Source organism: Mauremys mutica, chromosome 2, assembly GCF_020497125.1.
Source record: "Mauremys mutica isolate MM-2020 ecotype Southern chromosome 2, ASM2049712v1, whole genome shotgun sequence".
Taxonomy (NCBI): Eukaryota; Metazoa; Chordata; order Testudines; family Geoemydidae; genus Mauremys; species Mauremys mutica.
The window spans coordinates 243676894-243704126 of record NC_059073.1 but is presented as its reverse complement, the minus strand read 5'-3'; the positions used below and the strand labels follow the sequence as shown (position 1 = coordinate 243704126).

Genomic DNA, 27233 nt, shown 5'->3' with positions numbered 1-27233 from the left:
GTTGGCGTATGAGGCACCTATATAAGACACAGCCCTAAATATCAGGACGGTCCCTGTAAAATTGGGACATCTGTTCACCCTAGTCCCAGCTGACAGCACAGCTTCTTTTTGCTAACTTCCTCACATCGCTGCACATCAGCAGCTACAGAGGGGAGCCAGAAGGAGTTATTCCATCCCAGATAGTGGATTAGAAATTTACCGGGTCTGAAGGACAGTATGCCAGAGAGATAGACTACTCCATAGCTCCGCCTTCTGCTTCCCTGTCCTTGAATCACCACAAAGTTCTGATCCTGGGATACTCAGGAAGAGGGGCTACTGAAAGGTATAATGGAGAACCAGAAGAGTATTCTATAAAGATGGTGTTCTCCATAATAAGTACTCTTATGGGAGGGATAGCTCAGTGGTTTGAGCATTGGCCTGCTAAACCCAGGGTTGTGAGTTCAATCCTTGAAGGGGCAACTTAGGGATCTGGGGCAAAAATTGGTCCTGCTATTGAAGGCAGGGGGCTGGACTCAATGACCTTTCAAGGTCCCTTCCAGTTCTAGAAGATTGATATATCTCCAATTATTATGCGAACAGGGGCTGCTAACAGGGAGTTTCGCAAGGGAGTTCTCCAGGTGAAGGAGGAGCAAATACAGCATCTGTGGGGTAAGTGACTGTCTGTAGTGTGTGTTTGTTTGTGTTTGGGGGTTACTTGCTGTGTGCTGAGCTTGTGTTTGTCAGTCTGTTTGTTTGTTTGTTTGAGGGACCGTGTGCTCTGGCTGGCAGTTGGAGGCAGGTTTGAAAGCTCGAAGCCTCTGGTAATTGGCTGAGCCTTAATCAGTGGGCGGGGCATTCACTCAGGCCAGGGCTTTATAAAGCCGCGCACAAGTGACCAGGGAGCTTTGCGAACAGGGGCTAACAGGGAGTTTCGCAAGGGAGTTTAGAAGGGGAGTGGGAGTCCCTCGCCAGCCCTAACCCCTTCCCTATGGTCCCCCTAAAACCTATAAACCAAACCACATTTCAAAACTCCTTTCTGTAAACCACCCGTCCATTAAATAGGAGACAATGCAGGCAGAAGCCCAGCAGCAGAGTCGGGGCTATCCAGTTTATTGCACTGAGTGTTGCATGTATGATTACCTGCCCTGTGGGCGGGTGGCGTATGTGTGCAGTCGGTGCAAGGAGCTCCTGGCCCTCAGAGACCATGTACGGACTTTGGAGGCCAGGGTGGCGGAACTGGAGGAGCTAAGAGAGGCAGGGGGTATGTTGATGAGGCTTTCCGGGACACTGTAGAATTGTCCCACCTCCGCTCAGACAGCCCCTGTGCTGTTGAAGAGGAAGAACGGCCCAGGGAAGTAGAGCAGTCAATGGGAGCAGAGGGAAACCTTCCCGTAGTTGGGACCCTCCTTCCAGATGGTGCTGGGGTTGCCTCTCGCACTGAGGTTGCCTCTCCGGGGGAGGGAACTCCAGTTTCTAGGAAAAGGCAGGTGTTAGTAATGGGAGATTCGATTATTAGAAACCTAGATAGCTGGGTCTGTGATGACCGGGAGAACCGTATGGTGACTTGCCTGCCTGGTGCAAAGGTTGCGGATCTCTCGAGGCATCTAGACAGACTCATGTGTAGTGCTGGGGAGGAGCCGGTGGTCGTGGTACATGTAGGTACCAATGACATAGGGAAGGGTAGGAGAGATGTCCTGGAAGCCAAATTTAGGCTGCCAGGGAAGAGACTGAAATCCAGGACCTCTATGGTGGCATTCTCAGAAATGCTCCCAGTTCCACGCGCAGGGCCAGGTAGGCAGGCAGAGCTTCAGATTCTCAATGCGTGGATGAGACGATGGTGTAAAGAGGAGGGGTTCACGTTCATTAGGAACTGGGGAAACTTCTGGGATGGGAGGAGCCTATACAGGAGAGATGGGCTCCACCTAAACCAAAGTGGAACCAGACTGCTGGCACTAAACATTAAAAAGGTTGTAGAGCAGTTTTTAAACTAGGAGATGGGGGAAAGCCGACTGCTGCAGAGGAGCGTGTGGATCAGACACAGACTTTTCTTAGGGGAAAGTCTGATGATAGAGAATCTCCAGGTTATAGTCAGGAGCAGAGGTCTGAAGAGTATAATGTAAGGGCCGGATCAGATGATAAACAATCACATGAAAAAGAATCTGGCACATCAGAAAAAGGCAGGCTAATAAACAGGGACAAGTTTTTAAAGTGCTTGTACACAAATACCAGAAGTCTAAATAATAAGATGGGTGAACTAGAGTGCCTTGTGATAAAGGAGGATATTGATATAATAGGCATCACAGAAACCTGGTGGACTGAGAGCAATCAATGGGACACAATCATTCCGGGGTACAAAATATATCGGAAGGACAGAACAGGTTGTGCAGGGGGAGGAGTGGCACTATATGTGAAAGAAAGTGTAGATTCAAATGAAGTAAAAATCTTAAGCGAATCCACATGTTCCATAGAATCTCTATGGATAGAAATTTCATGCTCTAGTAAAAATATAACATTAGGGATCTATTATCGACCACCTGACCAAGACAGTAATAGTGATGATGAAATGCTAAGAGAAATTAGAGAGGCTATCAAAATTAAGAACCCAATAATAGTGGGGGATTTCAATTATCCCCATATTGACTGGGAACATTTCACTTCAGGACGAAATGCAGAGATAAAATTTCTCGATACTTTAAATGACTGCTTCATGGAGCAGCTGGTACGGGAACCCACAAGGGGAGAGGCAACTCTAGATTTAATCCTGAGTGGAGCGCAGGAGCTGGTCCAAGAGGTAACTATAGCAGGACCGCTTGGAAATAGTGACCATAATACAATAGCATTCAACATCCCTGTGGTGGGAAGAACACCTCAACAGCCCAACACTGTGGCATTTAATTTCAAAAGGGGGAACTATACAAAAATGAGGGGGTTAGTTAGACAAAAGTTAAAAGGTACAGTGACTAAAGTGAAATCCCTGCAAGTTGCATGGGCCCTTTTTAAAGACACCATAATAGAGGCCTAACTTCAATGTATACCCCAAATTAAGAAAAACAGTAAAAGAACTAAAAAAGAGCCACCGTGGCTTAACAACCATGTAAAAGAAGCAGTGAGAGATAAAAAGACTTCCTTTAAAAAGTGGAAGTCAAATCCTAGTGAGGCAAATAGAAAGGAGCACAAACACTGGCAACTTAAGTGCAAGAGTGTGATAAGAAAAGCGAAAGAGGAGTTTGAAGAACGGCTAGCCCAAAACTCTAAAGGTAATAACAAAATGTTTTTTAAGTGCATCAGAAGCAGGAAGCCTGCTAAACAACCAGTGGGGCCCCTTGACGACCAAAATACAAAAGGAGCACTTAAAGACGATAAAGTCATTGCGGAGAAACTAAATGGATTCTTTGCTTCAGTCTTCAGGGCTGAGGAGGTTAGGGAGATTCCCAAACCTGAGCTGGCTTTTGTAGGTGACAAATCTGAGGAACTGTCACAGATTGAAGTGTCACTAGAGGAGGTTTTGGAATTAATTGATAAACTCAACATTAACAAGTCACCGGGACCAGATGGCATTCACCCAAGAGTTCTGAAAGAACTCAAATGTGAAGTTGCGGAACTATTAACTAAGGTTTGTAACCTGTCCTTTAAATCGGCTTCGGTACCCAATGACTGGAAGTTAGCTAATGTAACACCAATATTTAAAAAGGGCTCTAGAGGTGATCCCAGCAATTATAGACCGGTAAGTCTAACGTTGGTACCGGGCAAATTAGTTGAAACAATAGTTAAGAATAAAATTGTCAGACACATAGAAAAACATAAACTGTTGAGCAATAGTCAACATGGTTTCTGTAAAGGGAAATCGTGTCTTACTAATCTATTAGAGTTCTTTGAAGGGGTCAACAAACATGTGGACAAGGGGGATCCGGTGGACATAGTGTACTTAGATTTCCAGAAAGCTTTGACAAGGTCCCTCACCAAAGGCTCTTACATAAATTAAGCTGTCATGGGATAAAAGGCAAGGTCCTTTCATGGACTGAGAACTGGTTAAAGGACAGGGAACAAAGGGTAGGAATTAATGGTAAATTCTCAGAATGGAGAGGGGTAACCAGTGGTGTTCCCCAAGGGTCAGTCCTCGGACCAATCCTATTCAATTTATTCATAAATGATCTGGAGAAAGGGGTAAACAGTGAGGTGGCCAAGTTTGCAGATGATACTAAACTGCTCAAGATAGTTAAGACCAAAGCAGATTGTGAAGAACTTCAAAAAGATCTCACAAAACTAAGTGATTGGGCAACAAAATGGCAAATGAAATTTAATGTGGATAAATGTAAAGTAATGCACATTGGAAAAAATAACCCCAACTATACATACAACATGATGGGGGCTAATTTAGCTACAACGAGTCAGGAAAAAGATCTTGGAGTCATCGTGGATAGTTCTCTGAAGATGTCCACGCAGTGTGCAGAGGCGGTCAAAAAAGCAAACAGGATGTTAGGAATCATTAAAAAGGGGATAGAGAATAAGACTGAGAATATATTATTGCCCTTATATAAATCCATGGTACGCCCACATCTCGAATACTGTGTACAGATGTGGTCTCCTCACCTCAAAAAAGATATTCTAGCACTAGAAAAGGTTCAGAAAAGGGCAACTAAAATGATTAGGGGTTTAGAGAGGGTCCCATACGAGGAAAGATTAAAGAGGCTAGGACTCTTCAGCTTGGAAAAGAGAGGACTAAGGGGGGATATGATAGAGGTATATAAAATCATGAGTGATGTTGAGAAAGTGGATCAGGAAAAGTTATTTACTTATTCCCATAATACAAGAACTAGGGGTCACCAAATGAAATTAATAGGCAGCAGGTTTAAAACAAATAAAAGGAAGTTCTTCTTCATGCAGCGCATAGTTAACTTGTGGAACTCCTTACCTGAGCAGGTTGTGAAGGCTAGGACTATAACAATGTTTAAAAGGGGACTGGATAAATTCATGGTGGCTAAGTCCATAAATGGCTATTAGCTAGGATGGGTAAGAATGGTGACCCTAGCCTCTGTTCGTCAGAGGATGGAGATGGATGGCAGGAGAGAGATCATTTGATCATTGCCTGTTAGGTTCACTCCCTCTGGGGCACCTGGCATTGGCCACTGTCGGTAGACAGATACTGGGCTAGATGGACCTTTGGTCTGACCCGGTACGGCCATTCTTATGTTCTTATGTTCTCCCTACTGCACTAGCTCTGGATTCCCTCTATAATAGTCACAGGAACAAACAGGTCCAAAGAAAAATACCTTCTCAGAAAGATGAAATCATGAAAGCAATATGGGGAGAATCTTAAAAATGCATCAGGAACACATTTAAAAACTCATATTTCCTCATAAAATTGTTGAAAATGAGAGGACTAAATTTCAATGTATACTTAGGCTATAACTGGTTAAAAATAATGAACCCACACTTTGGGGTACAATATTAATGCTTCCTGTAATCCCATTGTAATGTTTGGTAACGGGAGAACATATGTATCTCCATTTATATTACAGTCATCTATCAGGATTACAGTGATGTAGATACAGCCTCTAACTTGACACAGAGGGATAAAAACAGGGAGAGGAATAGTATCCCCCCATCCAAATAGTTATTTTTAGATGTAAAATGCAGTGCCATCTGTCACATATGTAGGGAGGGCAGATTAAGCAACAACAGGAAAAAAATATTTCCCATAACTATGTTAGCTCAGAAATGTATTTTAAATATGCAATATCCTCAGGTATTCAGCTGGGGGCAGGGGGGACTAAATTTTTCCCCTTGAAAATGCAAACACCTAATTCATCCTTCAATTCTCCCCTCTGGAAGAAGAGGAAAATGTTCTGTTCCTTTTCTCTTGTTACCAATGAAAACACCGGAACATTTTCTGGTTTCCATTGTTAAACATTTATTTTTACTAATTAATCCAATCTCTTATTTTTCACTGTCACTTTCTAACTGTACCTTACTTCTGCCCAGACCGTAGTACATGAGTTGAAAACTCAACACAGCTTTTGGAGATCATGCAGATGCCTCTTAGAAAAAAGAATGTTTCAGCTCTACTGATGTGCCATGATAACTGGCCTCTCTACCTTATAAACATGCACACGCTGAGTGACCATATTGCACATGCTGAGGGCACATTTTAGCATTTTAGCATTGCTATCACATGGCTTGATGTCACTTACAGTGTAGCACAGCCAATTTAATAATTGGCATGGCTGGCTGACATGCCACCTTAAATTGAGTGAGAAAACACAGTGTAGATATTACAAAAGGAAAACAACAACAAAAAAATGGAAAATTCCTCTTTTTATTCTGGATGTTACATTTACTGATCTTTTTCACTCGTTCTGTTATCACCTAATATTCACTGACAAAAAATATATTTGATAAAAATTTTTGTCAATAGAAAATATTTAGAATTTGAATTTACAGTGGATATTGTTAAAACATAAACAAATACTAAAATGTTGTAATGACTTTACCACAGTACTTCTTATAATCAAAATTTATACCACAGTACATTTAATACGGTATTATCATAAATGTTTTCCCAGAAAGTACCCACTGCACTGTAACAGCACAGCATTTGCTACTGAATAGCAGTAGGTTTCTGCAGCACAGTTTGACAGGTAGTTTGAACATTTTCAGGGTTCATTTGTTAATGTAGTCATACTGAGAATGATAAGGAGCAGTGAACACAAATGTATTGATCATAACCAAGCACAGTTGCCTTCTACAATTAAATAAACCAATCACGTCATCTTGGTTAAAAAAGAAAAAGAAAGTTTGATGACAGTTCCATTGAGAATAAAATCAATTTTAGGCATGGGACTAAGTCAGATCAATATATCAGGCCAATAGGCCACTTTTAAACAGAATGAGATGAGGAAAGATAAAGTGCTGATGGTGCTATAAGGAAACAAAAGACAGTGCTGCTCTAAAGGGTTATATCACTTGAAAATTTCTAATGCATTTATAAAAATGTTTGGCAAAAACACTAAAGTTATTTTATAAGGTGCCTCAAATTCTGATGCAAGAGATTTAGACAATATCCCAGTGACAACAGGTTTTGCCAAACCAAAATACTCTACAGAATTTCTATGAGAAAAATATATTAAAGAATATTTTATAGATAAAGACTTACTCCAATTAGTTTCTATAAAATGTTATAGAAATTCCTTAAAGTTTAACAGAGATTGCATAAAACTTGCTTTGACCAAAATTAGGAAAATTCTTACATAATTTTGAAAAATAGCAACTATGCCAGACATATTTATAGACCATTCATTTGAAAATGCAATCTGTTTTTTTTGTATTTGATGGAGGACTATAACCATATTATTTTTTCATTATTGGGTATTCATCTAGCTTTTAAATCCATCAGGTACAGGCAACCAGAGCAACTGCTGGCACAAAAAACGTTCACAAGCCTCTTTACTGTAACTATTGACTGGGTGCAAGGTTTCAGGTATTTTTTTCCCTACAATAAACCCCAAATCCCTCACATCAGTGGGATAACAGAACCAAGGAAAGGCCATGGAGTGTCACTGAATTTAAGCCAGGCTTAACTAATTCCTAGGGATGTGCCTGAAGTCTGATATTTGGATTCAAACTAGATTTGGACTAAGGATCCTGATAGGGTTATTCAAATGTGAGGAAAAATGTAGAAAGGAAATAACAGGGAAGATCAGAATAAAGTTAGCCATTGGAGAGCAGTTCCCAAAATGCTGGTAGTATTCCACTAATTTCTACAGACGATGTTTCAATCAAGTGCCTAAAGTTAGGTTCTTAAATTCACATTTAGGTAGCTGTCTAAAAATGGACTGATTTTGCAGAGATGCTGAGCTTCCATAATTCTCATCAACTTCAGAGGGAGCTCGAGATGCTCAGTACCTTTGAAAACTACTTTTATTTTGGTACCTAAATATGAATGTAGGAGCCTAACACTAGGCACCCTAGTTTGAACATTTGGGCCTAAATTCCTATGCCAAGGACTGGATTCACAAAAGGCCTTAGGTTTCTAACTGCTACTTTTGGCACCTAAATCCAACAATGGGCATCACAGGCATTCAAAAATCTCCCACTCAACCTGTAGGCACCTTGAATCACTTGGCAACTATGTTTTTGCTGTAAAAGTTACCTAGGCACCCAAGTTTCTGCCTCTGAGCATGCACTGCTGCCTCAGGCAGCATCTTTCTCTCTACCAAGCAGAGAAATTGAACCTGGGACTTCTACATCATGGGTAAGTACTCTAACCACTGGGATAAAAGTTATAAGGGAGGCACCACAACCACCTCCTCCTTCTCCTGCTCAGCATGCTGGCTTTTGTGAATACCATTCTTCAGAGCCTCTTTCTACCCATGCATTGTATAGAGAGCCTAGGTGCCTAACTCAGGCTTTATGAATCCCAGTGATTTTCTAGGCACCTATGACCTTTTGTGAATCTAACCCAGGGATCGGCAACTTTTGGGACGCGGCTCGCCAGGGTAAACACCCTGGCAGGCCAGGCCAATTTGTTCACCTGCCGTGTCCACAGGTTCAATCAACTGCAGCTCCGATGGGCCGCGGTTCACCACTCCAGGCCAATGGTGGCGGCGGGAAGTGGCAGCCAGCACATCCCTCGGCCCGCGCTGCTTCCCACCACCCCCATTGGCCTGGAACGGTAAACCACAGCCAGTGGGAGCCGCAATCGGCCAAACCTGAGGATGCAGCAGGTAAACAAACCAGCCCGGCCCGCCAGGGTGCTTACCCTGGTGAGCCGCATGCCAGAGGTTGCCGATCCCTGATCTAACCCTTTCCCACATCGCTCCTATGCATAGAAAAATCCTTCCTGAACTGGGTTGCAAAGCCTTGATCCAGTGAAGGACTGAAACACGTGTAACTCTGAGCATTAGGTATTCCCATTGAAGTCATGTGCTTAAGTGCTTAGCTAGATTAATGAGACAAGGTGGATGTGGTAATATCTGTCATTGGACCAACATTGGTTGGTGAAAGAGATAAGCTCTTGAGCTTAGTGTCTAAGGTGGCTGTTATCACCTCATTCACATGCCTCCTGAAGACCCATTATCATGACATCCACAAGAAGTGAGCCAGTAAGACATTTTTCATTATTGTGTATTCATATTTAGTTATGTTTACTTAAGAAAACCAAATTATTTCAAAATTACATGCAGATTACTTCAAGTAACCACATAGTATTTTTGCTGTTTGCCTACTGTTTTATAACTCTCCTTCAATGCCTCAAGTTGTTTCAGAAGAAACTCAGAATTACGAACACCAGCGTTACAAACTGACTTGTCAACCACACACCTCATTTGGAGATGGAAGTACACAGTCAGGCAGCAGCAGAGACCCCCCCACAAAATGCAAATACACAACTGTATTAAAAAAAGAACAGGAGTACTTGTGGCACCTTAGAGAGACAATTAAGTTAGGCTTAAACAGAGACTGGGAATGGTTGGGTCATTACATTAATTGAATCTATTTCCCTATGTTAAGTTCTCCTCACACCTTCTATTATCACTTCAAAAGTTTTTTTTCTCCTGCTGATGATAGCTCATCTCAATTGATTAGACGACTCCTGTTGGTATGCATACTTCCACCTTTTCATGTTCTCTGTATGTATAAATATCTCCTGTCTGTGTGTTCCATTCTATGCATCCGAAGAAGTGAGCTGTAGCTCACGAAAGCTCATGCTAAAATAAATCTGTTAGTCTCTAAGGTGCCACGAGTACTCCTGTTCTTTTTGCGGCTACAGACTAACACGGCTGCTACTCTGAAAACTGTATTAAAGGTAAATTACTAAAAAAATAAAAATAAAGACTTAATTTTTTGACAAGGCAAGAAAACTGTTTCTGTGCTCGTTTCATGAAATTAAGATTGTTGAAACCAGCATTTTTCTTGTATAGTAAATTTCAAAGCTATAGTAAGTCAATGTTCAGTTGTAAACTTTTGAAAGAACAACCAGAACATTTTGTTCAGAGTTACAAACAACTTCAATTCCCGAGGTGTTTGTAACTGAGGTTCTACTGCAGGGGCAGGAAAACTTTTTGGCCTGAGGACCGCACGGGTTTCTGAAATTGTATGGAGGGCTGGTTAGGGGAGGACGTGCCTCCCCAAACAGCCACATGTGGCCTGGCCCCTGCCCCGTATACGACTCCCTCCTGCCTCTCACCCCCTGGTACCCTCCCTGGGACTCCTGCCCCGTCCAACCCCCCTGTTCCCTGATGCCCCCCCCCCCCGGCTCTCTGTCCCCTGACCATCCCTGGACCTCTGCTCCTAACTGCCCCCCGCCGCCCCATCCAACCCCCCACTCCTTCCTGATTGCACCCCTGGGACCCCTGCCCCATCCAACCATCCTTTCTCCCTGTCCCCTGACTGCCCCTGGAACCTCTGCCCCTGACTGCCCCCTGCCGCCCCATCCAACCCCTCCTCACATTCCTAATGCCCCCACCCCCAGGACTCCTGCCCCATCCACACCCCCCTCCGTCCCCTGACCATCCCTGGAACCCCCACTCCTGGCTGCTCCCCGCCATCCCATCCAACTTCCCCTCTGCTTCCTGACTGATCCCCTGGGACCCTTGCCCCCATTCAATCCCCCAGTTCCCCGCCCTCTGACTGCCCCGACCCCTATCCACTCCTCCACCCCCTGACCACCACCACCGCGAACTCCCCTGCCCTCTGTCCAACACCCCCACTCCCTGCCCCTTTACCGTGCTCCCTGGAGCACCAGTGGCTGGTGGTTCGGCTGCACCAGGACAAGCAGCGGCGCAGTGAGCTGAGGCTGCGGAAGAGGGGGAACAGTATGGGAGGGGCCAGGGAGAGCCTCCCGGGCCAGGAGGGTCCTGTGGACTGGATGTGGCCCACGGGCCGTAGTTTGCCCACCTCTGATCTACTGTATGTTGTAAGCTTTTGGTGGGGGATTTTGTCCTATCTGTACTTTGAGGCATTTAGCTCAACTGTGTGTCATAGAAGAAGCAGCAGCAGAAGAAATTGATAAACAGTGCATGTCATTCCAAACATCCCAGCTATTCAGTACAGTAAAAACACAAAAAAACTGACTAGATGTTTGCGCTTTACTTTTTTTTTTCTTTTTTTTTTTTTTTTACACTTTTACCTTTCCTTTCTTGGAAATAGTTTATAAATTCCTGCAAGTTTTCTACAGGCCTTCCTACTTTAAACTAGTCATTACAATCAGTATATCATTTAGAACTCATCTCCTGTTTTTCTTTTGGGATTTTAATATCCAAACAGCACTTCATGACTCAGTCTGTTGTGATTACAATACCACCATTATGAAATGACACATTATTTTAGCGCTTTTCAAGTTACCACTGCAGTGGTCATCTTGTGAAATCAGATATTTCCTGGCAGATAAAGAGAGACATTACACTAATCAGAACTCAAACACAAATTATAATCTGAAAGAAAGGTCAGACAATCAAAAGTTTAAGGCTGGAAAAATGAGAACAACATTTCAATTACATCAGGCCAGAAGAAATAACAGGCTGCTTTGATATTCTTCATCTATCAGCGTATTATTTTCACAGGTTCATAGCTCAACAACACTTAAAACAATTTAACTTCATACAGTCTGCCATAACAACATAAATACAGCATATGCCAAATGAAATAGAGCAGCATTTCTCAAACTAGGATTCGTGGAACCCTGGAGGTCCCCAAAGGTACTTCAAGGGGTCCATGGATTCCACTGATCAACTTAACTCCTCCCCCTCCCTCTATCTCCTGGAGGCTACTGAAGCCATGCCAGGAGATTTTAGGCACTAAAACTCCAGCAGTGCAGTGGGGTTAAGGCAGGTTCTCTGCCTGCCCTGGCCCTACGCCGATCCCAGAAGCGGTCGGCACATCCCTGCGGCCCCGGGGCTGGGGCAGTGAGTCTCTGTGCACTGCCCCCACCCCGAGCACTGACTCCGCAGCTTCCATTGGCCTGGAACTGCAGCCAATGGGAGCTGCAGAGGCAGTGCCTGCAGGCAGGGACAGCATGTGGAGACCCCCTTACCCCTTGCCTAGGAGCCACTGCCAGACAGATGTGCCAGCTGCTTTCGGGAGCTGCCCGAGGTAAGCGCCGTCCGGCCAGAGCGCACATCCTCACCCCTCCCACACCCAAACTCCCTCCCAGAGCCAACGCTCCTCACCCCTCTCGCACCCCAACCCGCTGCCCCAGTCCAGAGCCCACACCCAAACTCCCTCCCAGAGCACACACCCCTCACCCCCTCCTGCACCCAACCCCCCTGCTCTAGCCCAGAGCTCACACTCAAACTCCCTCCCAGTGCCCACACTTCTCACCCCCTCCTGCACCTCAACCCCCTGCCCCAGCCTAGTGAAAGTGAGTGGGGGAGAGTGAGCGACAGAGGGAGGGGGGATGAGTAAGTGGGGGGGTGGGCTAGGTCAAGGGTGGGGCCTTGGGAGAAGGGGTGGAGTGAGGGTGGGTCCTGGGGCTGAGAGGGAGCTTAGAGGTCCCCCAAAATTTTAAATCAAAATGGGGGTCCTTGGGTTGCTACAGTTTCACAACTGCTGAAATAGAATGATATATAACTACATAGCACCGACATAAATCTCTGTGTCTGTAAACATATTTTCCTCTGAATATACATAAATTATTCTCATTGCCTCTAATGAGAAAACATCACCCCTGAACGATTTAGCATAAGGTTTCAAAACTGATTAGTATTTAATTCCCAAATGAATACATTTAAATATTATCTTTCTTGCATACATTTTGTATAAATTTGTACTTTAAGTACCCATTCTAGTTATTTCACTAACATTTGGAGAAAATAAGAAGTAAAAGAGATTTTAAATGCACACCCAAAAGCAAGGAATTTCAGCAATAAGGCTGTAAATCCAGCTTTATGATCCATTCTTAAATCACGCTATTATGCCCTTTTCACTTGTTTTCACAATGGCATGATTTAAAGTGACAATGGAAAGGTTGAAAAGCATCAAATCAACTACCTTTAAAAATGAAGGTTTTAAAGAATTCTCCACAATTGTTACTGTTTTTTATTAGGATGGAGCCTAGAAGCCACATTCAGGACCAGGTCCCCATTCTGGTGGGCGCTACACAATCATAGAACTAAAGATGGTCCTTGCCTCAATCAGGAAATACTGATCAGCTCTGCCTAAAACAAGCATGACCTGCAAATGTGGGTTATCTCCCCAAAAACATATGCAGGATGTTGGGAGTGTCCATAATGGGAACTGCACAGCTAAACTCTTTGTGCTTTGATAGAAAAGACAAGAATATTGTTGCTTTACCCCCCAAAAAGCATAGAAGTCCTAGGCCAGTGCAAATACATCAGTTCTCTCCGCAAAGCCATGTGATTGAGAGCTCCCACCCTATATTTTTTGAAAAGCACATACTTAATGCTTGAGACCAGGTAACTAACTCCCCACCCATGACTTGTGACCCTGCAGCCAAAGATGGGACAATACTCTAAACGTCATTATATACTTTCTCAACATTAATTCTGTATATAGGCAAAAAGCATATTCTCAATTAACTGCAACTCTGTCTCCAAAAGCATTTGATAAATTAGAAGCAAAGGTCCACTACACCGTGATCCATAGTTGATTGCAGTGGTTCCCAAACTTTTTTCTAAGGTAACCCACTAACTGCATGTTGTCTTTTTTTGCAACCCATCCAGGGTCCAAATTCAAGGGGGGTGTCCAGAATCATAGGCCAGTGTCCTTTTCCTCTTCTGCTTTTGTCTCCTCCTCATCTTGCTGAGGGGACACCACCACATTCCACCCAGCACCACAATTCTAATCCTACCACCTTCCACCCTAATCCTAATCCCAGCATCAATGCACAGGGGAAATTTAGAGAGCGAGTCACAGCGGTGGCTCCTATCCCATGGGACTGAGCCAGGCTCCCAGCTCCAGGCATTGCAGCCTGGCACTCAGGGTCACAGCACCACTCAGGTCATGATAGAGGGGTGGCCAGGCCAAACCTGAGTGGTGTTGCGACCCCATGCACTAGACTGCAAATTCCAGAATAGGGAGCCATGACTAGCCCAATGGCACAGGAGCTGCACAGTGGGGGAGCTCAGTCTCCAACATTTCCCTTCCTCACTCGCTGAGGCTTCCCCTCCACAACAGGTCTGCAATCCATCTAGAATCTTCCTGGACAAAACACTGATTTATTATTTATTTATTTATTATTATTATTATTATTATTTATTATTCCAGATCAACTGGGAAGTGATGGGACACATAGTGATGTGTTTTAAATCAGTCCACCAAAAGAAACTATATTATGGCATACAAATGCAAAGGCATCCGTTCTATTCCAGGTTTTACCGAGGATGTTCATTCTCCTAACGCTAAGCTGAAAAACATGAAGAATTGGGTTGACTGAATTAAAAAGGATCTTTAATCAGCATAAAAATAATCAAACTTTAATCTGTTTTATATCAGTTCTATAATCACGAAGCTTAAAACAGCGCTGTCCATTGAATTACTACAATCCTTAAATAAAAGATAATATATATAGCAAAACTTGTTACCTACAAATGTTTTCACAATCCAGTACTATGAAATTTTTATTGCCATTTGTTATCATATTTAAGAGCTTTCAAAATACTCTATTATCCCATCAATGCTTCCAGTAACAAATCCTTATTTACACCAAATGTCCCATAGAGAGAGTCAATAACTCCATGTGGGTAGATAAATCAAGTATTTGGTTACAACTATCATGTCATATGTGTTCTCCTTTAGAGAACCCAACCAAACAATGTTTCAGCAGCGTTCTGTATTAATGCAACTTTAAATGCAGCATGGCTGTCAGCCAGAAGAAAACATTCTTAATCAATTCCTTAATGATTTTACCTAGGAAACTTATCTCAAGAAACAATGACTAATGTGCACATAATCTCAGTTCCTGTAAGTCAGGAGTAGGCAACCTATGGCAGGAGCTAATTTTCAGTGGCACTCACAATGCCTGGGTCCTGGCCACCGGTCTGGGGGGGGGCTGTGCATTTTAATTTAATTTTAATTGAAGCGTCTTAAACATTTTAAAAACCTTATTTACTTTACATGCATACAATAGTTTAGTTATATAGTATAGACTTATGGAAAGAGACCTTCCAAAAACGTTAAAATGTATTACTGGCATGCAAAACCTTAAATTAGAGTGAATAAATGAAGACTCGGCACACCACTTCTGAAAGGTTGGCAACCCCTGCTGTAAGCTGAAGGCAACTGTCATTAGTTTCTTAAGTTTTCTATAATTTGACTGGAGACTGTAGGCCAGGTTCTGATATGAGTTCACTTACGCTAGTACAGAAAAAACTCAGTAATTCTGTGTAACTGAGCTCTGAATCTGAACCAGGGAAACTTTATAAAAATGACAATTGAAATTTCTATAAAATGTATATTTTCGTCTTTCTTCTTCTTTTCTTTTTAAATAACCAGCATGAACAAAACCACACATTACTTATTTTTTCATTCTATAATGCTGGGCCAATATGTATGATTGTCTGAATGACAAAATGTAGAAGCAGCAGCAGAGTCTTCATACACTAAGCACACTTACAAAGCTTCTGCCTATTTTACTATTATTCCCCATTACGGAACTAAACCAATGCTCATTGAAATCAGTGGAAGTCTTTCCATTGATTTCAATGGGATTTGGATCAAGCCCTAAATGTATAGGAGGTAAAAAGGTTTCAAACCAGTAGAAATATTTTATGTGCAATCATTATAGTACCACTTGCATACAAAAAAGATTAATGGACACCATAAAGAAGCATTTCACATCCCTTTAAAAGAAAACTAACTGGAAATGGTACAAAGTCTAATGGTAATAGATTCAGACAAAAGGCAGAAATCAGTCATGAAGCTATAGTAAAAATAAAACAACAATACAATGAAAATTTAAGACTGTGTGTGTCTTATCTTACTATCAAAGAAAGTACCATACAATGTCATGAATAGAAACTAAATACATCAGAGAAATCATTACATTAAAAAAGTGGATTTACAGAGTAAAATAAGAAAAAAAGTTTAAATATTTAGAATTGTCATGTAGCTTAGGGTTGTGACGAGTTCAGTCACAGAGACCCCCTTGGGACTGTCACCTGATGTGCTGAAACTACCTCTGAGCCCAGTTTCTTTGCCAGCTTGGGTCTCCAGAACCCTGTCTTGTTGAGCCAGACACGAGCCTGCTGCAATACAGACCCAGGGTCTGAACCAAGCCCCCAAAGCTGCAGACTTAACTGAAAAGAGCTCAGCAAGTACTCCTGTCTCCAGCACCCAGACACCCAGCTCCCAATGGGATCCAACCCTAAATAAATCCATTTTACTCTGTATAAAGTTTATACAGGATAAACTCATAAATTGTCCACCCTCTATAACACTGCTAGAGAGATAAGCACAGCTGTTTGCTCCCCCAGGTATTAATCACTTACTCTGGGTTAATTAGTAAACAAAAGTGATTTTATTAAGTACAAAAAGAAGGATTCAAGTGGTTTCAAGCAATAACAGACAGAACAAAGTAAGTTACCAAGCAAAATAAAACAAAACACGCAAGTCTAAGCCTAATACATTTAAGAAACTGAAAGAAAATTAACCTGAGTTCAAATATAAATACTGTCAAAAGTCCTTCACATTAATGTTGTATACATAAATATCTGAGAAAATGGAATTTGATAGGGTAATTCTGCAGATGCATATAATGGGATACTAAACTTTTCACCTCTAGCTCACTTGTAGGTCTAGCTTATATCCATTTTAATTGAAAGTGGCCTGGGTAAAATGAGCAGGCAATTTCAGTCAGTGGCCAGGAGCACACCACAGAGATCATCACCGCAACTGGTACCCAGGCAGGCAGTTTCAGCAGAAACTCCAAGGACTGAACGGACATAATAAATAAACTGTTCTTTTTCTATTATTTGGATGTATCTATGCTAGGGAATTTTGTAGCCATTTTTCAGCAGTGGGGCCAGCAATGATGGAAACTCTAGTATAGACCTATAGGGTACGACAACATGATGGTAAAACTGATTGTGCCCTATTTACACTAGAATTTATGCCATTAATAGCACTGGTGCATCTGCACTTGTACCAAAAAAAGGCTTAGCAATTTTTCTAGTGTAGACAAAGCTTTCAGAGGCTAAAGAAACATTTGATGGAAAAGGCTGTATTGACTGTGCTGTGCCTGATCTGTGGATAAATATAGAGGAATTCACTTTACACCACTGCCGCACTGGCTCTTATCAACTGCATTAAATCCAGTTAAAATTAAATGCATATCTATTTTAAGAGCAAAAAAATATTATCTACAATAATACTATTTAATCTCTGCACACAAGTTTAACATTTAAGTAACTTTGCTATTCACAAAGGTTAATCTCCAGCACAGAAAATTCTTCAACCCTCACCACAGACATCTAGCAAAATAATCCATATGAGATAAAATTTTCAATCAGTCTTGATCTAATTTTGCTGCTCTTGCATGAGAAAACAGTTTTCCTGAAGCAACTCCTTTATAAATAGCACTGATATAAAGTCTGAGAACCCAAGATAAATATTTTGAAAGGGTTCCTTGTGACAGAAAAGGGCTGAAATTCCATTTTTATAATACAGTACATCAAAGTTCATTATAATCCACACAATGACAACCTGGAGTACTGATTGTCAGATTTTTTCAGCCTGAATAAAAATTTTGATTACTGCAATCCACTGTGGAAAGAGAATGACAATCACAGGCCTCCAGCAGTAACACCCAGTGATAATCTATTGTCTTGTATTGTCTCAAAGGCTGTAATGACTCCTATCTTTGCAACAAATGGAATAAACTCATCCTAATTATGAAACACCCCCACAAACACTGCTATTTGCTTCTAATTGTAAAATAAGAGCCCTCAAGTTGAAACGTGATATCCCAGCTAATTGTATTTCATACACATTTAATGATGCAAGAACCAACAAAAAGAGAAGATATTGATGTGTTTTATGGTATGGCTTATGATAAAACCATGATCTTACCATGCAACACATGTTCTTAAATCTAAAATATCAGCTCCTTTCACTGTGTAATGCAGAAGCCTAAGGAGAAATACATTTACATTTTAAAGTACTTAAGCCCGTTTGACCAATTCCTCTGTTGCAGAGGTTGATTTAAGCTTTGGCTGTTTAATTTGAGTTTGTCACATTCAGCTTTAGACAGGGAAAGCTGGATGGAAATCATTAAAGAAGAGAAAGAATTTTTAAGCAAAAGGTTTTGTTTAGTTTTGGTTCCAGGCTGAAAACTTTGATATTGATTTAATATTTTTCCTAACGTTGTTTCTTCTCCATTGTGTCATTCATAGCTGCAAAGTTTTCTAAAACTCAGTGTGCGGTTTTTAGGTTACACAAGAGCTAGGCAGCTAATTCACAAACAACCATGAACTTCCACTGATATAGTCAATGCACACTTCCCCAAACAGTGAGAGAAGATATGTAGGACATGGAGCTGGTTCTAGAGGCATCCACCATAGTTAGGTGATGGGTGGGGCTGCCTGGAAGTCTGTGGGTACGTGGAGGTGCGGGGGAGAGGGGAACCAAAGTGATGCAGTGTATCTTGGTGGATAAACATCATTAAACATGTAAAGCATGAGAATGGCTACTACTGAAGACTGAGGAGAAATATTCATAAAATTTCAAGTATGTACATTAGGTCTCAGCATGGACATTACAATTAACCCTTACCAGGAGAGCAACATGCAGCATATAAGAGGAATCAGAAAACCACGGCAAAGAGATAGTTCCAAACAGCTGTTACCTAAGCAGAAGAAAGTCAGTGCTGGAGTACAATAACTGGGGAAAACTCCCAAGTAGCCCACCATGGTAGCATTTAATTTCCGAAAGGAGAAGTACACACAAATGAGGAAGTTAGTTAAACAGAAATTAAAAAGAACAGTGCCAAAAGTGAAATCTCTGCAAGCTTCATGGAAACTTTTTAAAGACATCGTAATAGAGGTTCAATTTAAATGTACACCACAAATTAAAAAAAAACTTAGTAAGAGAACCAAAAAAAAGTGCCACCGTGCCTAAACAATAAAGTAAAAGAAGCAGTTAGTGATAAAAAGGCATCCTTTAAAAAGTGGAAGTGAAATCCTAGTGAGGAAAATAGAAAGGAGCATAAACTCTGGCAAGTGAAGCATAAAACTATAATTAGGAAGGCCAAAAAAGAATTTGAAGAAGAACAGCTAACCAAAGACTCAAAGTAACAGCAAATATTTTTTTTAAGTACATCAGAAGCAGGAAGCCTGCTAAACAACCAGTGGGGCCACAGGTCGATTGAGATCCTAAAGGAGCACTCAAGGACAAGAAGGCCATTGTGGAGAAGCTAAATGTATTTTTTGCATCGGTCTTCATGGCTGAGAACGTGAGGGAGATTCCCAAATCTGAGCCATTCTTTTTAGGTGACAAATCTGAGGAATTGTCCCAGATTGAGATGTCAGCAGAGGAGGTCTGGGAACAAATTGATAAATGAAATAGTAATAAGTCACCAGGACCAGATGGTATTCATCCCAGAGTTCTGAAGGAACTCAAATATGAAATTGCAGAACTACTAACTATGTCATGTAACCTATAATTTAAACCAGCTTCTGTACCAGATGACTGGAGGATGGCTAATGTGATGCCAATTTTAAAAAAAGGCTCCAGAGGTGTAGCAGGGTGGATCCCTGCTCCGGGGTTTTAAGGGGTTAGAAAGTGGCCTGACAGGGCTGAGCTGATTAGGAAAATGGCTGCAGCTGGGGGCCATGCCCCAAACTGAGGAACAGGGCCTTATAGAAGGCAGGGAAGCCAGGAGCCCAGACAGTCTCACTCTGGCGATAGAGAGAGATGGGCCTGGCTGCTTAGTAGATGAGACAAGGTACCTAGGGTGAAGCAGGGCCGGGGACAGGCTAAGGAGCTGGGGAGCTCTGGTCTGGAAAGCCCCAGGCTGCGGCCTAGCAGAGGGCCGAAGGTACTGGGAGGTTGCAGAGGGCACCTTAAGGGTAGGACAAAGCAGCAGATCCAAACCCTCCTTTGCCGATGATGAGTACTGGATACTGCAGTCCGCCCCAGCGAACGGGGGCTAAATAGAGACTGGGCAGTAGCCACTACTGAGGCGAAGTGGGGATAGTAGGGTGGGGGGGTTCCCTGAGGAGGGGAGACCCAGAGTAAAAAGGGGTTACTGCTGGGGGCAGCACCCCAGAGAAAGGGGCACCGGGTCTAGGAAGGGACACGGGGGCCAGAAGAACAGGTGGATCACCAGCCTGCAGAGGGCGCTCCAGGGCTGGACTGAGCTAAATTCGGAGAGCAACCAGCAGGAGGCGCCGCAGGGGTGAGTCGACCCGTTTACAAGAGGCCATCCTGGCAATTATAGGCCAGTAAGCCTAATTTCCACACCAGGCAAATTGGTTAAAACTATAGTAAAGAATAAAATTATCAGACGCATAGGGGAAGAGTCAACATGTTTTTTGTAAAGGAAAATCATGCCTCACTACTCTACTAGAATTCTTTGAAGGAGTCAACAAGCGGGTGGACAAGGGTGAGCCAATGGATATAGTTTACTTAGGTTTTCAGAAAGCCTTTGCCAAGATCCATCACCAATGGCTCTTAAGCAAGCTGTCGTGGGATAAGAGGGAAGGTTCTCTCATGAATCAGTAACTGGTTCAAACATAGGAAACATATGGTAGGAATAAATGGTCAGTTTTCAGAATGGAGAGAGGTAAATAGTGGTGTCCCCCAGGGGTCTGTAATGTGACCAGTCCTATCCAACATATCCATAAATGATATGGAAAAAGAGTTAAACAGTGAGGTGGCAAAATTTCCAGATGATACAAAACTGCTCAAGATAGTTAAGTCCCAGGCAGACTGAAGAGTTACAAAAGGATCTCACAAAACTGGGTGACTGGGCAACAAAACGGTAGATGAAGTTAAGTGTTGATAAATGCAAAGAAATGCACATTGGAAAACATAATCCCAACTATACATATAAAATGATGGGGTCTAAATTAGCTGTTACCACTCAAGAAAGAGATCTTGGAGTCATTGTGGATAGTTCTCTGAAAACATTCATTCAATGTGCAGCGGCAGTCAAAAAAGCTAACAAAATGTTGGGAATCATTAGGAAAGGGATAGATAATAAGACAGAAAATAACATATTGCCTCTATATAAATCCACGGTATGCCCACATCTTGAATATTTCATGCAGATGTGGTTGCCCCATCTCAAAAAAGATATATTGTAATTGGAAAAGGTACAATTGGAAAAGGTACAAAAATTGGGAACAAAATGGTTAGGTGTATGGAACAGCTTCTGTATGAGGAGAGATTAATAAGACTGGGACTTTTCAGCTTGGAAAAAAGATGACTAAGGGGGGATTTGATAGAGGTCTACAAAATCATGACTGATACAGAGAAAGTAAATAAATAAGTTTTATTTACTCCGTCTCATAACACATGAACTAGGGGTTACCAAATTAAATTAACAGGCAGCAAGTTTAAAACAAACAAAAGTATTTCTTCACACAATGCACAGTCAACCTGTGGAACTCCTTGCCAGAGGATATTGTGAAAGCCAAGACACTAACAGGGTTCAAAAAATAACTAGATAAATTCATACAGGATAGGACCATCAAGAGCTATTAGCCAGGATGGGCAGGGATGGTGTCCCTAGCCTATGTTTGCCAGAAGCTGGGAATGGGCAATAGGGATGGACTACTTGATGATTACCTGTTCTGTTCATTCCCTCTGAAGCACGTGGCATTGGCCCCTGTCGGAAGACAGGGTACTGGGCTAGATGGACCATTACTCTGACCCAGTATGGATGTTCTTATGGTAAACTTTCCATCTGGGCTGGTCTTAAAGACATGTAGTGCAAATGATGGCTTGGATCCCTACACTATTGGTGGCACAGCTGCAATTTCCTGGCTGCCCCTATGCTTTCTTACCAGCAGCAGCACTTGAGGAGAAAAATTCTCACTGTGAAAACCTGAGGCTTTGTTCTAGGTTGTGACTCCTGGTTGCCATCTTTTCTGGTGCTAAATATTGCATACAGTGTAAAATGTGTGTAAACTTGGATGCCACTGTGGGTGTGAATTAGAGCTGTTGGAAATACCCATGAGCTTTCTGGGGCCCATTTCAGATGGACTACAAGTCATATTTCTAATATTTTCCAAATTTTAAGTAGACTATTTTAATCCTTTTTTTTAAATCCTTTTTTTTTTTAAAATTAACTTTTTGACTTTGAAGAAAATTTTCATTTTCAGAAACAAAATGTTAAGAAAATAAGGGTTCTCATCATTTTGCCTGCTTGGTGGACTGGTTAGACAGGGTGAGAGACAGAAAGAGGAAGAAGGAAAAAGGATAGAAACATTTGTTAAAACCAAATATTACTAGTGGAGAAAGGGATTGAACATGTAAGCACTTCTTGGATCTATAGAAGAAAGGGGGTACATGGAGCAGGAGAACCAGAGAGAGCTGCCAGTGCCAAAGGAGAAGGAGCAGCAATGACAGAAGTGCAGGAGGAGCAGAGCTGGAGGAATTAACTTGTAAACAGTATGTAAAGTTCCAGGGAAGCCACATATTGTTACCTGCCACCTCTGCAGGTGGTGATGCAGGGACATGGCTCCTGTGGAGTCACCCTCAGTAACAGTGCTAAGTTTAAAGCTCCCCAGCTCTGGCTCAGGTCCCTCCTGATAAACAAGAGGAGCAGGAGCTACTGCATCCACCTCCTGGTTCCTCAACCACACCTGTAAGCTGCACCATGGAGGAGCTCACCTCAGAGAAGGTGAGGAGGCCTTTCAGGAGGAGGAGATGGCCATTGAGCAGCTGAAGGCAGCTCTGAAGGAGAGGGAGAAGGCAGTGACAGAGAAAAGCAGAGTGGTGTCCAAGTAGGAGAAGAATCTGGTTACCAGGGAGCAGGCATCCTTCCAATGGATAGCAAGATGTAGGGCTACCCTTTATCTTCTGGATTCTCCGGGATTCTCTTCTACAGCATCAGGACTGTCACTGAGCCTCACACAGGAGGCAGGTCTTATTGATCATGAGGACAGTAGGGAGAAGGAGATCTGCTCCTGCACCATCTCCTTTTCTTCCTCTTTGGAGGAGGAAACTTCTGGGAGGTGGAGGTGATGAATAATGTAGTAAAATGAAGTAACTAGATGATTTAAGAATCTCTCTTCTGTACTGTGTGTTATTTATAGGTTTAAAAAATTTGAAAAAAAGAGTTTGAATGACTATAGGCTGTTGTTATAACACTACATTTACATTTATTTAGTGACATCATGCCATCTTAGACCATTTCTGTATTGACCTGTGACAGTCAAGTATCCCTCATACAAATTCCTGCTCTTCTTCTGACATGGAATGTGTTTGACTTTGCGTGTCTGACTGTTTCTGTTGAACACGCACATCTACAGGAAGAAGCAGTCACCGCTGCTCATCTGTAGAAGCATTCTCAGCTGGACACATACCATCTGTACTCTGGCAAACCTGAATGTGGTTGAAATGCACACTAGCACGCATTCTGTTGCACTTATTGTAAAGCCTGCATTAGGCCTCAAAACATACACACATTTGCTGGGCCTGATCCATGGCCAATTACATTATCATTTAGTGATAACATGCTTTCACAAAGCTGTATCGCACAGCTGGCAGACATTATCCTGTGACAGCCAAGAAGCACTCAAAAAGCTTCTTCTCCCAGTGCTTCCTCTTCACCTCACGAAATATACAATTTCCCTCTCTCTCTCTTTGGAACATACACAACTACAGCAATGAGTAATCACCACTCCCCTCACTCAGAAGCAGTGTCTGTGCCCACTGTCCAGCCTCTACCACAAAGACCAACACAGAAGTCAGACTACTCACCGGTAATAAGAAAAATGCACTCACATCAGCAAACTATAGGTGTACACTATTTATCAACAAACTAAGCTGATCAGCAACAATTTAGAAAGGTTCAGAGAAAAATAACAGGGTTAATATCTGAAAACAAATAACCCCAACCCTCCCAACTTAAATTCTGTCCTAAGCCCCTCACAAAGGACCTGATCCAAAGCTCATTCAAGCCAGTAGGACGACACCCATTGACTGCAGTGGCCCTTGGAATAGGGTTAAACAGAGCAGAACTGCCCTCTCTGTAAAAGGTTACGGTTAAGTGATTCAGCTACTTGCTCCCAAATATATTATAGTTACAATAATCCAGTTAGGGGACAGGAAAAGTTACACTGTTTAATCACATACTAAACTGATCAAAAGTTAGAGTAGCAAACAAACTCTACCCTCTGCCCACAAAGAAAAGAAAAGAAAAACAAACAAACCTAAAATCCAGTAAAATGAAAACCAGGCTATTTGTTTTTGTTTGCATAGTCTACTGATTTTTTTTTTGAAAAATAGAAAACGTCAACATCAGAATTGTTAAGCAAAAATGTTAAATTTCTGACAAAATTTCACCAGAAACACTATCCCAACATTCATATGAGAGCCTTTTGTAGATTAAAATATTTTTTTAAGTGCGTAGCTTTCAAAGTGAGTTGTTAAGATTTAATGCTATGCAAAGTAATTTTTTTCTTTCTTTCATAAAAGATAATTGAATAATAGTGGTATTCTTCTTGCCTGCTGTAATTTATTATAGCTAGAAGGGCAAGCGAAGTGAGGCAGACTGATGCATGTCACAGGCTGTCAAACCAACTTCATAGCACACATCATACTTTGTTTTTTAATATAAAGAGATTATCTAGCTCCTAGATATTTCCAGTGGTAATGCACTTTACTTTGCTCACCCTTAATATTTATTTGCATTTGGACTCAGTGGGACAAATTTATCAGTGGAATTACATAAGGGAATTCAATGAAGTTACAAGGGGAAGAATTTGACCCGCCAGGCAATAACTCCCTGTCTTCCTGTTCATTTTTTGTTTACTGTTTATTTTCAGCTTCCTTTTCTCAGGACGCCACTCAAGAAGCTTCATCTGAAAAAAAATCTATGGAAAGAAGAGCCCAGTGCTACATCAGTTGGTAGCCACAACATATGTGGCCTGTGTAAAGAGCAATCAGTTCTAATCAAAAGGCTTTGTCTCAAAGATCGACTAACCTGAGAGAAATAAGCAATGTTACATTTTCACTCTGAACCTGTCTCCTCAGAACAAGTGAGTGACTTAAACCATACATTTGTTGAGCAAACATCTTACCATCACTGTTGATGCAGACCACCTCTGGAACTTGAGTGCCAGGCCCACACTGCTTCTCATTGTCTGGTATGCACTCTTCTAGTCTCACTATTCGCCAGTCATAGCAAGAGGGCTCCTCACACGGGATAGCTTCAAGCAAATGAGGGCAATTTCCTGTCCCTCCAGTGCCTCCTGTAGGTTCATTTGTGATGGACCGCTTCCTTAATTTAAAACCTGAAGTGAGAGTAAAACCAAAAAAAGATAAAAAATATAGTAATTAAATATAAAAGGTAAAATGAAAGCATTTGTATCTGCCAAAAGCTGAGTGAAGGGTTCTGTGTTTCTTCTGTAACAATCAACAACATATTTAAAGCAATAAAGGCAGCTGCGTTCTTTACATTGCGGAGATAGTAGATGTCACCAAGTGTAGGAAACAGTTCACTGAAACGAGGGCTTGGAATGTGTCATGGTTACAAGACTAGCTGTGCTTTCGATCCCTTTTTGTCCCTTTGAAGTGCATCCCTTAGGTATCAGGCCTGGCTTCCGGCACCTCACTCTGACTGGAACCTGTGGTCCAACCACGCTTTCTTAGGTTGGGTCTCTTGGCTAATCCCCCCCAAACACACACTTGTTTCCCGGCCTGTATTAATTTAGCAGGCTCAAATGAGTTTGGCACCTGCAAGCCTCCAGGAGCCCACAACAGTGGTTGATTACAAAAACAACAAGGAGTCCAGTGGCACCTTAAAGACTAACAGATTTACTTGGGCATAAGCTTTTGTGGGTAAAAAAAAAAAAATGAAGAAGTCGTTTTTTACCCATGAAAGCTTATGCTCAAATAAATCTGTTAGTCTTTAAAGGTGCCACGGGACTCCTTGTTGATTTTGTGGATACAGACTAACACAGCTACCCCCTGATACTCGAGTGGTTGATTAGTGACTCAAAACAGCTTCTTCAAAGCAAAGCATTTATTGTATCACACGAAGGTACCAACCATGCATAACAGGGTTACAACAACCAATAGTCCTATATGCACATTTCCCTTTACCTACACCTTACATCTTTCCTTGCAAGCATTTGTAAGTTCCCCTCAGCCCAACTAACCCCCATCTCCAGTTGGGAGCAAGAGTGCGCTCCTCATAGCATGGTCTCTCTGTCTCCATGTGTCTCAGTCAGTCTGGGTATCAGTCTCAGTCTGCTGACAACCCGCTGCCCCAGTTCTTTAGGCCAACTTCATTAAGCTTCTACTATTCCCTGTTATCCTGGGTTTTTGTCCCCCCAGACCCACTCCCAGACTGGCTGCATCCAGCCATTCTCCCAATTAATGGTTTTCCCATTAATTTCTTAAGGATTCTTAGTATACTATATCATAGCACCTTAACTTTCTTGTTTCTTTTCTTGTTGGTTTCTCCATTACAGCTTACTTTGATTTAAGTGTCTGCCTTCAGGCAGGATAACAGGACACAGGGCATATGATCTTTATAAAAAAAAATACTACGTATAACTTCCTCACTCTCCACAACATGTAAATCAAGAAGGAGACTGTTTTCAAATATGTTTATTTGTAAATGTTAATTCCACACAGATAATTTGGGTTCAAAGAGTTTTTTTAAATTTATCATGATTATTAATTAATTTAAAACCAATGTTTCAGTTCATCTTTATATTTTCTAAGATTGCTTCTGGAGTTGTGCATGATTTGTGTCCTAAAGAGGCATAGAGATTCTGCAACAGAGGCCCCCTGGTTTGAGAAAAATGTTCAGAGGAGTTTTCTACAAGTGTAGCTACTGGAGGCAACTGACAATACGACTGGTGATTCTCTAACTACTGAAAGCCCATGACTGAAATATGTATTGAGGAGCCTGTTTCCACTTCTGACAGTGCACCACGCGGATAAGGAGATGTGGCCTCTCTGAAGGACTGAATTGGCTTTGAGTTAGCAGGATGTCCAGTAAAAATAGTGAGAGATGCCTGAGGAGGAAGAATCTCTGACAGAGAGCTGAGAGAGGAGGTAAAAGCAAAGAAGGAACAGTGGGGTAGGAAGAAAATGAAGCAGCGAGGGGGAAGGATAGAGAT

General features: G+C 42.1%; 1 protein-coding gene across 13 annotated transcripts in view; it reads right to left on the bottom strand.

Annotated features, from left to right (window-relative positions):
• The window catches only part of THSD7A (thrombospondin type 1 domain containing 7A), a 549183-nt gene that overhangs the window by 138891 nt on the left and 383059 nt on the right, over positions 1–27233 (bottom strand). For all 13 annotated transcript variants that reach the window (XM_045005791.1, XM_045005789.1, XM_045005783.1 and 10 more), the window contains one exon: positions 25182–25394. In XM_045005791.1, coding sequence (XP_044861726.1) covers positions 25182–25394 — 213 coding nt within the window. The remainder of the gene's footprint in view (positions 1–25181; positions 25395–27233) is intronic.